Below are 14309 nucleotides of genomic sequence, written 5' to 3' on the forward strand. Positions count from 1 at the left end.
TTTACTTTAAACTATAACTTAACTAATTAATAAGGGTAATAATAATATGAAAATAAAAATTGTGGTGCAAATAAACAAATCGTGTAGATCGGTCTTTCTTATAAAGAATTCCTATGGTTTACATGTTGTATATCATCCACAAAAAGCGAAAAATCTAACAATTTCCGTTTTAAAAGGCTTTTACGACCGTTTAAGGAATAAGGCTTTAAATCTTATTAGCCAAATAAAACTTATTAACGGGCTCATGCCAATTACATGAGGTAACTGTTTCATATGAAATAAATAATGGCCTGTATGCTACATTTTTTATAGCGATGCGAATTATACAACATCAAGGGGTATTAAGCTTATTAGTCTTATTATTGTACTCGTTCTGAAATGTCAAAATTCCAAAACGCGGTGACCGCTGCAACGCACCTTTTTTTTGGAAATCTTGACTTATATATGTATATGTTTGTCTTAAACTTATTTCTCAAGAAATTGCATTAAAAGTAGATTGGTGTTTTATTAAAATATATTTTTTTTAAATATTAATTTAATTAAAGAAGGTAGGTATTCCTATAATATCAACTCCTAATATTTGAAGTGTTTAAGATAGAGGTATAGAACTTTAAATAGACGGCATTGTGTCGTCATAAAGTGCAACTCTTATATTTAGGGTTAGTTCCACATTCTGGAAATCCATGGACGCATACCACTATAATTTTTCCTTTTTAATGGATGATATATGATAAAATATATTATTTAAAAACAATGAATTTTCTCCTGATGAATTCTCTGGCGCTGACGGACTCCTCAAAAAGTAACATGAGCTCTCCTCCAAAGCCGGCTACCCTCATGTTGCAACTGTCCACTAGGGAGGCCCGTCTGCCTTATCGCAAGGCTAAATTTATTTGTAAAACAAATATCTGAGTTGGTACTATACAATGCTGCCTCAAGACCGGAATAAAGTTTATTACGATATTAAAAAAAGATGGCACGATATTACCACTTTGATATTCAATTGTTGTATTTTTTTAAACAATTTAAAGGTTAACAATCAATTATAAGGATAAAACGTGCAGATGTAAGCTTTGTATTTTAGCACTGATGTCATCCAGTTTGATTTTGAGAATTTCAGTAATGAGATCATTTATGCATGTTTAAAGATTTCACGATATGATGGTTGTATTACTCATTAATTGATAAAAAAATAATCAATGTTTGAATTGTGTAGGAATGTTCGTAAAAAAATAAATTCTGTTTAAAATGAATACGTACAAATGAACGTTGTATCGCACTCCAAAGACTGCTCAAATCAAATGCTGAAGTCATCAAGTAATGAAATACGAAGTAATATTGATGTAATTCCTCTATCAATCCACACTTGGTCAGTGCGGTGGACCATAGTAACGCTCGTGGATGATAGCCTAAGCTCCTCTACTTATCAGCTACTTCTCCCACCCGTCCCCAGCAGTGGGACAACGTGATAATAATGAGCTAAAAACTTAATAAAAATCTACCAATGACGTATAGACAATGCACAACTGTATGCACCATAGTTTAAGTAACATCTATGTACAATTGTTTGTACATACTTATCAAAGATAATGTAGATAAACATTTAGGAAAGATTTTTGAAAATTCGTTGACAAGCAAAAGTTAAAAACGTTACTATTGAGTCTTAACCGTTTGTCTTATATAATGATTAATACAAAGTGAAGACCTGACAAAATGTATACTGTTATCTAATTATAACAACCGGGACCGAAAGTTGATAAATTAATCAATTCTAGTCTAGATTTCTAAAGTATCTACTTTGCAATGCTAATGATTGCAAGGAATTTAGGTGTCTAAAGCAGTTCTTATGTGTTTGTGTCGCGTTTTTGTAGGCGTAGTAGTCTTATCAATTCATACTTGGTCAGCGTTTTGGACTATGGTGCGGTCTATCCCCTTTCTGTCTGAAATTGTCCAGCAGTGGGACAGTAATGGGTTGACGACGGAGTTAAAGTAGTAGTAGAGTCATCATCATCATGTTTTGATGATGATGACTCTAGTGGGACAGTAATGGGTTGACGACGGAGGTAGAGTAGTGATGATGATGATGATGATGACTCTACTACTACTACTCTACCTCCGTCGTCAACCCATTATTGTCCCACTGCTGGGAACCGTACTTCTCTCAGAGAGAGAAGCATTAGGCATAGTCCACCGCGCTGGCCATACGCGAATTGGTAGACTTCACATACCTTTGAAATCTTTAGCAACGCATCTGTGGCCGACCTCATGGTTCTAAACGTATGTGGGGCTGACTACTGATGTCCATGGGTGTCAATTTCTAGTTATCTAACCAACCAATCTTATATCAATCAGATTATTTTAAGTCAAAAGTTCTTTAGGCACTTTTTGGGTGAACAAAAATCAGAACTCGCGTCATAGTCACCGAGCGCTTTCTAATCAAAAATTAATGTTTAAATTGGTCCTTAACACTTATTTATAAACTTAAAATAACAATCTAATAGTTCGAGGATACAATTTACGGGTTACTTAGTTTTCATATCTATCAGCTGTCTCCAAAGTCTTACCTTTTTTAGTTTCAAAAAAATTTAGTCCTGTCCAGTCCTTTCTCCTAAATGTTAGAAAAACTATCTAATCGGACCATAAATGTTTTTTCCACGCAATACTACTGTGTGACAATATAAAATAGCAAAGTAATATGAATATGCAATCACGCGGTTTTGCATCAGGAAATACGCGGAAACGACTCCGAAGCTACTCAATTAAATCTAAGTTATATTATTACAGTCTATTGGCCTTTAAAATTGCTAATTTCATATCTACATGCTAATAATGCTAAGTGATAGTCAGCTTATTGAACTGTTAGGATTTGTTCACAATCATTTTATTATCATTTTAATTATTTTCTATTATAAATTATATTATTTTATTTTATTTTTCGAAAGTAAAATATTTATGGAGCGTAATGTTGTGGTAGATACATCCTGTCCCTGTAGTTCCTAGACTAGAATAGGGCTACGGTATCCCCTGCCTGTCGTAGGAGGCGACTAAAAGGGGGCTTCCGGGGTTGCGGGCGGCAAGAGTGGGAGCTCGAACTGTCCAGCAAGCGACCCCGGCAAGGACAGCGGTATGTGTGGTCGCATACCGTCGTAAACACTACATGGTGTGGGAGGAGCGAAAACTGCTCCCCCAGGGTAGAGCCCGTTGGGCATCGCGCTTGGAGGGCTCCGGTTGTGTTCCGTTGGAGATCCCGGAGTTTCTCCAACAAGCGTTGAGGACGGCCACCGGGGGGGTTTTAGTGCGGTTAAAATCCCACATAACCCGGCGTTGCTCCCACGTCGTCGGATACCTTTTGAAGGTTTCCCCCTCGAGAAAAAAAAAAGATATACATACATCCGAGGCGTCCCAACGTGGTGCTCAGTCTGCATCGGTGACCGACCTCAGTTAGGACCCTTATTTTATTTGGGATTGAGAATTGTCAGGAAGTCAGTAGCCACTTCCATCAGGTGGACAGTGGCTTGCTACTGCTATATTATAGAGCTACGGTCATGTCGATGATTGTCGTACCAGTGACGACTACTATCGCCGTCTATCGTCAACAACTGTCGCCGACTGATGTCGACGTTACACCGAAGTACGATATTTCATCTCACGATAAAAATTCACTCTGATCTGTTATGTTTTAAGCGCGCCGAAAGGTCAAAACTTTCAAAACGCCGGACTCAAAAAATATCAGACATACAAATATTTTAAAGCATCATTTAGTGGTCTATATTATAGCAAAATCTGACGTATTGGTGAAGAAGGACTATGTGAGCTTCCCCCATTTAGGGGAGAGATATATTCACAGCAGTGAGAAATAAAAAAATTGCAGCTGTAATAATAAATATATCTACTAGTTAATTGCCGAATTCTAAGTAAGTAATATACTAAATAAAGGCTACTGAAAATCACATGATTATCGCCACTTCATTGTCATACAAAACACCAGTGTGCACTAACCTTAACATGAGTCAGAGATGACCTCAGTAATACAGTTACGGTTTCAACCTTGTAAGTAGGAATAAAGAAAACATGTAGAACGCACGTAGAAATTTAACTTACAAGGAAAATATGTATTAAAATCGGTAGTCATATACTATTTTGGTTTGCCTTCGCTGAAGCGTTGGAAAGCGCCCTAATGACGACTTATAGTCTGTGATACGGATTCTATATTTATTTTTATGAGTACATAAAACATACAATCATACAACCTTCCTTGGCAGTCGGGTAAAAACTTTCCACCAAAATTTTAACCCCAATCTCCCTTGTAAGCTCAAGTACACAAAACTCATCTTAACGCAAAACGCTTACTAAATTTTGCCAAACAATCATCATCAGAATCAGATCGTAATCACCATCTAGACTCTAGGTCTACTCCTCGGCAGCCATTTTATACAAAATAAGTGAATAAAAGACTAAAGAAAGAAAAAGTGTTTGAATGACCTCTAACGCCGTACTCTTTCGACAACGTGAAAGTCCCAGATCTTATGTTATGTTGTCAAAAATTAATGTCTTCACATTTTTTTTATATTTAACCTAACGATAAGGCAGACGGGCTACCTGAGGTATGGCAGTCACCGTCGCCTATGGACATTTGCAACACCAGAGAGGTCGCCAATGCATCGCCAATTCGTTTTAACATTTAAAAATGTGCTCCTTCTACATTTTTATTCCAAGTTCACTTATAAATGGCAACTGTATGCCTTTATACAATTCCGACGTATTTCCAATACGTATCGAGGACGCACAGATTGACAAGCATACGGTTAATTTTTTGCTCACCATTACCGTTTAAACATATGTAAATGTGCGAATTTATTCCGCACGAAAGTTCGCGTTTCGTTCAATGTTGGAAATATTAATTAATTACTCAAGTTTTTTGTGACAATAAATGTTAAACGGGAAATTGATTCCATTCTAAGTTTTTAAATATTATCATTTTTTTTTTTTGGATCTGGAATTTTTTTTATTGAACAAAATATTAAAATTATTTACGATATTATAATAACTTAAACTAAATTAATAAAACAAATAAAAATAATAAAACAATTCTATGTAGGTAAAAAAATAATCTAATATTAGTCTATTTTACTACATGTATGTTAATCTGTGGATAACTGTAATTGGCGTACGCTGTTGTTATCCCTAAGAAATAAATAAATAAATAAATAAATATTTACAGTAATAAAAAAAAAACAAGAAGTATAAGAAATAAAATAAATCAGCCAGATCGCTGCCACGTGGTAGTGTACCCAAGACTCTAGCAGCATTACCTCGTTGTATTGCCAAACTTATTTGTTGACCGAGGTAAGCTCCAGCTCCAGCTTTTATATTATTTTGTTTTGGGTATAAGTGTAAAAAAAAACTTCGTGCGTACACACTTGATCTAAATGTATGCCTATGTAGGTTACATATCAAATTGTTACAGTGAAGTTTTCTATTATATGTTTGATTCGTTCCAATTTGAGAGATATAGATTTGGACCTATCGGGTGCGGGTCACTTACATATTGCCATCTTCTTTTACAATTTTAAACATACTTGGCAATATTTTATTAAGTATATCGATTTTTTAAATGTTATACATATAATAAGTAGTTATATTTTAATATGCCTTTTGTGTTGTCATTTAAACTAAATAATATCCATTCAAGGAAGTATTTTGCAAACTGGTACCTGTGGCATACAAATGACACACTGATCTTCGGTATAAGGAAAATCTTCTCTTATACTAGGAGCACAGTCTTCATTTTTATTCATTTCATTATGTTATCTTTTTTAACATTTAGATGTAGCAAACGTATACAGACCACCTGATGGTAAGTGGCTACTGCCACCATCTATAAAGGACATAGATTAGAGTCCCATTTGACGCCGGCTACAGATGCCTTGCTACCCCTGAGGACTAAGTTAGAGTGCCTCGAATAAATATGTCTCTCACTACATCCTTCAAATCGGAATACAGTATTATTTAATGTTCTTGATTTTAGATATAACTGCGGTGGTGGATCATCCAGAGTTAAACGACAATTAAGTTAAAAGTAAAATCCGGATTTATAAATTGGTGTTTAATATAAAATAGATCAACGTTATCATGTGCTGATGAGATTATCGTCCGTTATTAATAATCAATCTATCTAATGCCTATCAAACAGCGAAATATGACAATAACTCCCTGTTAGAATTTGTCGAATTTACATAAAATATAATAATATATAATATATATATAATATAAATATCGGTGCACAAAAATTGTGGACATTGATTTATAATCATGATTGTACATATTATAATAAAACTTTTATTCAGACCACAGCATAAATATAGCGTATGTATAAATGTAGAGAAGATCTAGAACATGATCTTAACTAAAACGTTCACCCATACTTGAGTGGACGACCTTTGCCAATATCCGTTAATTTGGTATGAGGTTACGGCACTCGTTTCCAGTTCACACACGATAACGTTAAGTTAAGCGGTTCCACAATATCCTAACTCAGTGTTTCTCAAAGTTATTGCTCCACTTACGCTTGTTAAAATGAACGGAAGTGACGTCGCAACCTTTTAAAAAGCTGACTATAGATCGACTGCTGACGATAGACAAAACGATATAAAGATTTTTTAAGAAACAATCCCACAAATACTTATAAGTATATCGTAAATAATGTGATGTGGCTTCTTGTCGTGAATTTAGTCGATTCTGAGAGCAATTTGTTTTATTTAAACCTTAAAGCAAATCAAAATAAATAATTCAAGAAAGATTGTTTGCAGAACTATTTTTGAAAAATAAGCTACCATTACATGACAAAGTTTATCGCATTCGACCCATAAAGTCGCGTATCCCCTACGATTACTCAGCGTACTCCTAGGAGTACTCTTTGAGAACCCCAGTCCTAACCGATATCGGTGGGCACTATGTAATTTTGCTTAGTTTAGAGTGATCGTTTTCATTACAGTTAGTGGGGGTTTTTTGCTCTCATTAGCTGATATGTGGGCTAATGGCAGTGAAAGCATCGCTCAATGATTTTTATAACATAAATGATCTCATGTGCGTCATACGGTTCTTACTATATGAAGGTAGAATCCATCGCGGTTCGATTTCGAAGACATCACTGTAACATCTATTTTTGCCTTATAATAATAAAAAAAAAATACTGAAATACTAATACTATTTCAAATTTTGTGGTTTTAAGTAGGTAGTAAGGTAGAGACAATAATAAGGCCTTTTAATGGGGTAGCAATCTAGTGTGGCCGACCTAAGTCTTTATCAGGGATTGTTTACTGAAATCGATGAATGACAGTAGCTACTTATCCGCCAGGTGTATAACATACTCCTTTACTACTTTATATTATATAAATAAACTCATCAACCATGTGCTGTAGGCTGCAGCACAAACAACGAAACTAAATGGACGCCAAATGTAAGGTTTATTTCTTATATTACATAAGTCAAATAGGTCTCTTGTCAATTAGTCCGTCAACACTTAGAATATTTCATTCTCATTGTGTGGTATATCCGTTTATCAGCTCGGCCGAATGATTCAGTGTAATATTTAATCTCTTAATATGATAGTCAGTCGATGTTATAATCTGCGCTAATTCATTAGTTTCATTACTTATGCAGTGACTACTTAACATTATGATTGAATGGCAGTCAGCCTCTTTGTCCGATTTACGAATACGTTCTAATTTGGCCTTTATGTTGTTTATCAACACTGCATTACGTGTACATCGAAATGCCAATCGGACATCACATTACTGCATTGGTACACTTTGTATACTTTGATAATCAATTTGGCCAGTATCGTGTCAATAAATATCATATTACGTATACACGAAATGCCAATCGGACATCACATTACAGATATATTATCACACGTAATGGTTATACAATATGGTTCTTGTTTATCCATATTGTACCTCTTTGTATACTTATATAGGTCCTGCACTATTGTTATACTTGTTTATTGATATTGCTATAGTTACTTTAGCTCTAATTTGGTCTTTATATTGTTTATCAACTACATATGTTGCGTGCACAACGAAATGCCAATCGGACATCACATCACAGACATATTGTCGCTCGTAATGGGTTATATAACATGGATCCCATTTATTCATGTTGTACCTCCTTGCAAATCGATATTGATAAACTATTATATCGATATACATTTAAATTGATATAGTCATTTTAATTCTAATTTGGCCTTTATATTGTTTATCAACGATATTACGTGCACAACGAAATGCCAATCGGACATCACATCACAGACATATTGTCGCACGTAATGGTTATATAATACGGTTCCCGTTCGTACTGTTTGTCTGTTTACTTTCACTGCGTCTCGCTAACCTTGACTAGACGACCCCGAGGATTGAAGTTATTCGTTTAGTGCTCATACACAAATGCTACAGTTTAGCTTACTTTTACTGTTGAATCTTTGTAACCGTAAAACGTATTTTATTTCTATAAAATAGTCTTTGAAGGTGGTAGAACCCCACACCTATTTCTGCCTTACAACAGCAGTGTTAAGCGCTGCTGAATTCTGTTTTAAAGGGTGTGGTAAGAGGAACATACTTTTCCGAGGCATTCCAGTTTAGTGCTCATGGGTAGCGGCACATCTGTGGCCAACCACAGGTCTAATCCTATCTGAGGTTGAGTACAGATATCCTTGGGCGGTAGCAGCCACTCTCTATCAGTTGCACTGCATGCTCGTCTGCTACTCCTATATTATAAAAATAAGTCAAAACGCAATATGGTAGCCTTTATGATTGGCATACATTACCGTAGAAGCAACCAGAGGCATTTAAATGTCATTCATAATATACCGATAAGTGCTATCTCTGTCTATTTACAGCCTTATTTGTTACTATTTAGAGCCTCAATTCTAAGTCTTATACCTATGAGACTAATTAAATGATATTTAGAAAGAATAATTGACCAAGTGCGAGTCGAACTCGCAAACGAAAGGTTCCGTGCCATCAAATTGGCATTTAGTTTTAGTGTATGTTGTCATAGCAGCCATAGATTACACATATTTTGTGAAAATTTCAAGTGTCTATCTATTACAGTATCAGTGATAGAGCCCTGAGATAGACGGAGGCCTAGTAATAGGGTGTCGTTTTTACCCTTGCTACGGAACCCTAATAAATTAATAGAAAAATGACAATTAACAACTTCTCATATTTTAAAACCTAAGCTGTATTGTAACTTAAATCTTAAGTAAACATATTAAGGAAACTTTATTTCTGATCGTACCTGTTGATCTCAAGTAAAAATATTGAGGAACCTTTATTCCTATTATTTTTAATTCAAGCTTCTACTCATGACTTTTTAGAGGATCTAAATCATACTCTTACTTAAGAGCATCTTCTAGTCAAGTTAGGGCTTCAAGTGGCGGTTGTCAAAGTTGGGCAACCTTAGGAAGTGATCAGCGGTGTTGCTAAACCAGCGAAGCCGCAAATATGTTGTCGTTTGCGGTTTCCGCGACTTGCGTTGGGAAATACGCTTTCTTGATTTACTGGCTTGGGATTACGTTGCTAAATAGAGACGATTTACTGTAAGATGTTATTTTGTTGACGCCTTAGTAAATAACTTTCTCTTAAACTAAGGCTAAGAGTTTAGAAGGCTAGGAGTTTGTATCTAAACAGCTTTTTAGGATCTAAGAAGTCAGACGTCGTAAAATAATGTATGTACTTGTAAATATTGTTAGATGCACACATACTTACTTATACTTTGTATGCATGAAGCTCTGATAAGTAAAACAGATATTTTAGGGACATTTTAAAACGGAGACGTGCCAGCACTTTAAATACGCAACTACTTCAATTCTTAAAACTGATTACATTTTCTTGTTAGGAGTTATCAATCTATGTATTTTACTTATCTAAGACAACAAGGACTTAAATTATGTTAGAACCGTAAAGTACATAGTTGTGCAATACCACATTATTATTTTTAGAACCAGTTATTAAATAATTTAATTATGTGATGTTCTTTCTACACTCCCAGTATAGCAATGTTATACAATTCATCCGTTAAATATCAAGGCAAATGTTAGAAGCAGTCAACTTGATAATTTAATAAGATGTATTCAAACATGTGATGTAGGTACACATTCACATAGGTATATTTACAAAATGTCCTCTAAAAGATCTAGATTATCACGATTACTATATGACGCATAAGACATAATTGTTTGTTTATATTATTATATTGCGTAGTGCAATAACGCTATCTCAAAACGTAATAAATTTATAATATATGTGTACTTTATGAAATGCATATCAGATCAATTCAATTCACATAATAAATATACACATACAACTTAATAAATTGCATTTATAGACCAAAGATTTAATTTTATAAATTAGGCATCCAAAAGTTTACAATCTTTAAATATAGCGAAAAAATTCCAAGTCTATGGTTCAAGTAATCTCTGAGATCTGAGATCAAAAGAGCCTTATTAAAATAAAGGTCAATAAACACATAGGTGCACATAAATAAACACATAATCTAATTGCTAGTAGAGATATGATTATTATTTACTTTGAAATTTTCTCTACAACTTATTATATTACCTAATACAAAACTAATAAAAGGACAAGCAAAGTATGTCAGAGGTAGTCATAAAGTTAGTACTTACTCATTCTAATAGATTGGGTCAGATTCATAATATGTATTTGTATAAACAGAGAACAAATCCATTTAATCTCATTATTAATCGATCTGTCCAATATTATGCCTAGAAAAGATCGAAATCTCACAGTAGAAGAAAAAAAAGATCGTAATTAGGTAATAGGCAACAACTGAATTAATAGATTAATTATTATTATTGACGATCGTAAATTAGTTTTATTACAACCATGTTGCCCAAAATTACAGATTACATGGTACCTACAAAGTACACTTATTTTTCTTCCAGTTAAGTGACATTTAAGTGAAAGTGCAAACCAAATTGGACCAGTCGATTTCAAGTTCAACCTGTACTGACACACAGAAAAAAATAAAAACGGTGATTTATATTTGGTATTTTTCGTATACATTTATGTATGTAATATGTAGGTCCATTCCCTCGTGCGGCCTGTGGTCAAAACGGCTTGGCAGATTTTTACACATGTTGACGTATTAGTAGTCGCATAATGTTAATCGTCTTGGTAGCGACGGTGCCAACTGGATATTACGCTGTGCTCCGCGGTTTCACCCGCGTTAAAAAGGAATAACGCGGGTGAAACCGCGGAGCACAGCGAGTTTTAACATATAAATAGCCTAAGTTACTCCTTATTACATCAGCTACTTGCCAATAAAAGTCCCGTCAAAATCGGTTCAGCCATTTCAGAGATAAGTCAAAACAAACAGACAGACAAAAATTGTAAAATATGTTATTTTGATGTATGTACCGTATGTATATTCATATGCATGTAGTAAAAAGCGGTTATTTCAATATTAAAAAGACACTCCAATTTTATTTATATGTATAGATTAAAAGACACTTTCTACACTCATAGTCCCCACCCTGTGTCAGAATGCTATTAAAATTAAAAAAATAAATTAAAAATTCTTTATTTCAGGCAACTTAAGTCCCATATAATGTGTGTTAGTAAAAGATTACTTATATACTACGTTAGTACCTATTATAATTCACAATTTATTACCATTTATTACATTTTTTTTTATATTATTATATATATTATTTTATATTAAATTAGCTATTTCCCATGTCATTAGAATTATTAAGAATTACAATTATTTGCAATTAAGATTAAAATGTCATCCAGGGGCTATTTACTATTACAGGGGCTATTTACTATTGTGCTATGAATATACACAAAGACCAAGAACACATATATGCACCATTTAGTCTGGCCGCGGATCGAATCTGAAATCTTTTACTCGATAGATCGGTATGGAGACCGCTCCGCCACACATACATATACATATTTAAAAACCTTTGATCGTTACGAATATTTCAAAATATCAAACTGGCTTACAATTGTTTTTCGACGTAATATATTACCTACACAGTTTTTGAAAACTGTTATTTTTTTTAACTGTTAGTTTTTTGTAACTGTTATTTGCTACATATTTAGAAGTTACATACGAAACTATATGTACCTAATAGGTAACTTTGTACAAAGCCTAAGTAGTATAATTTAATGTCCACATGACAATAACTCACCTCTGAGTATCGAAAGTTTAATTTCGTCTTGACACAGAGTGATGACTCGTTCTATCTTCTGTGGAGCTGTGGGCGGGTTCCGACATCTTGTCTCCTGAAAAAAAGATAACAATTTATATATTACACCTAGGTAACAGTAACATTTATATTTACTTGTCGCATACACCTGTATGCGACAAGTAAATATAAATGTTTTTGAAAGATTTTAACAACACTTTCATTTGTTTGAATGTAACTGCCTAAACAATCAGGTGTCATGGGAGATTGAGCATGGTCAACGACAATGGGTTCACAGAGCATTCACGATTCGACCATTGTTTGCACAGATAAAAACCATACAGACTTCATTTTGTAAAACCTTGCCATGGAAAAAAATAATTGTATCGTTTATATTAGTAAACGCCGGCCCGCGGATCGGGTGTGGCCCGCCTCTGCTTAGGATCCGGCCCGCGGAACGTTTTAGATAATAGCATAATTTTGTATTGTAGGCGGCAAAATCGAATCTACACTAAGCCTTTATGTAATGTACTACGCCCGCAACTACTTTGGCCCTACTTTACCTACCTACATTTCCCTACGGCCCGCGAATTCTTTAAGATCCTTAAGTTTGGCCTGCAAATTTTAAGATTTTCATTGCCCATACCTGGGTACCTATACCTCGTATTTTTTTTGCCATTTATGTAGTTAATAATGTACTACTATCACGTTCCTCGTATGTTGAATCTAACCAAAGAATTATTTTCTACCGTTCAACTAACTAATGAAATAAGATCAAATTATACTTAAGTGCATAAATAAGTAACCCTGAATATCTGTTACATAATATTACACTTAAATAAGTCTCTAAGCTTGACACTTGTGGTCACCCACAAGAAGATCTAACTACAAATAAATTTGTGTCAAAGTGGGGTCAAATTATTTATATCTAAGTAGGTAAATAATAAAGGTTACGTTAATATTAATTAACATCCGTAAATGTGTAAATTAATTATTTCTTTAAATGTTCTGTAAAATTATTAATACTCGTATCATACCACATTTGTTTTTAATAACATCTATTTTTATGGAATCAGTTTTTTTTGTACTTACCTATTTTTATGAGGTGTGTTATACTTTCAGAGTGATTTCATATAAATTGAAGTAAAAGTATTTAAACGGGTTTAAGTATTCCAGTGAGATTAAAGATCTTCAGAACTACATCTATTTTGGATATAGTATACTCGTAAGTGTTAATTTTTAATACAACTCACAAGCCAAGGTTTTTATATATTATTTTGTAAACGTACGAAAGTGGCAATACAATTTATTTTTATTCTGGCCATTATAACCATTTACAACAATAACGTCATGATTAAAATTTATTACTCGACTTTCATAACGTTAATATTATACATATTTTACTTTGTCGTTATCGTTATTTGTTATTACAGATATTATTATGATCGTTATAATACTTATAATATTTTCGTCATATGCACTAAGGTGTGATGCATTTCTTGGTCCAGTGGTATAATGCACATTGCACTCTAAATGTTAATTAGTCGAAAATACCATAAATGAATGACTTTACTTTGAAGGAAATTCGGTCATAAGATTAATATCTGGAGGTAAGCGTGTCTTCAATGGCTTACAAATTAGATTATAGTAGTGGAAACACTGATACCTATATTGCAGATATAAGTAAATAAGAAGCGTTTAATTAAGATGCACCTTCTTAAACCTATATGCCTTTGGCATTATCATGTTGGTATCATTGGACGAAATATTATAAATTATTACCGTTATTTTTAGCTATTTACGTTTTGTCGTTATATTTTATAACTATTATTGCTGTTATCGTTATAACGATTAATGATATTCGAAGCGAGCAGAAGAGGACAGCAGTGGGACGATACATCTCGATTCGAATAACGCACAGTGCATTCAAATGACTTTATTGTGTTGCGCCTTGCGCATTACACAAAACGCATTAAATAAGTTACATTGTTAATGCACAGGTTACGTTCTGTTTTGTCGAACTAAGATACAAATTTATGTATTTGTTATAGGATTTTTATCTGCTATTCTCCATATGGCCATATTATATCTTTAT

The 14309-nt window shown here is 33.9% G+C and overlaps 1 protein-coding gene across 1 annotated transcript in view; it reads right to left on the reverse strand.

The window, feature by feature from the left end:
* Obp73a (Odorant-binding protein 73a) overlaps window positions 1-14309 on the reverse strand; it is a 41497-nt gene that overhangs the window by 15753 nt on the left and 11435 nt on the right. The window contains exon 2 of the mRNA XM_073084381.1: window positions 12218-12311. Within this exon, the coding sequence (XP_072940482.1) occupies window positions 12218-12311 (94 nt within the window). The remainder of the gene's footprint in view (window positions 1-12217; window positions 12312-14309) is intronic.

Source organism: Epargyreus clarus, unplaced genomic scaffold, assembly GCF_041222505.1.
Source record: "Epargyreus clarus isolate Ecla_fem2 unplaced genomic scaffold, WU_Ecla_fem_2.2 ptg000021l, whole genome shotgun sequence".
NCBI classification, from domain to species: domain Eukaryota; kingdom Metazoa; phylum Arthropoda; class Insecta; order Lepidoptera; family Hesperiidae; genus Epargyreus; species Epargyreus clarus.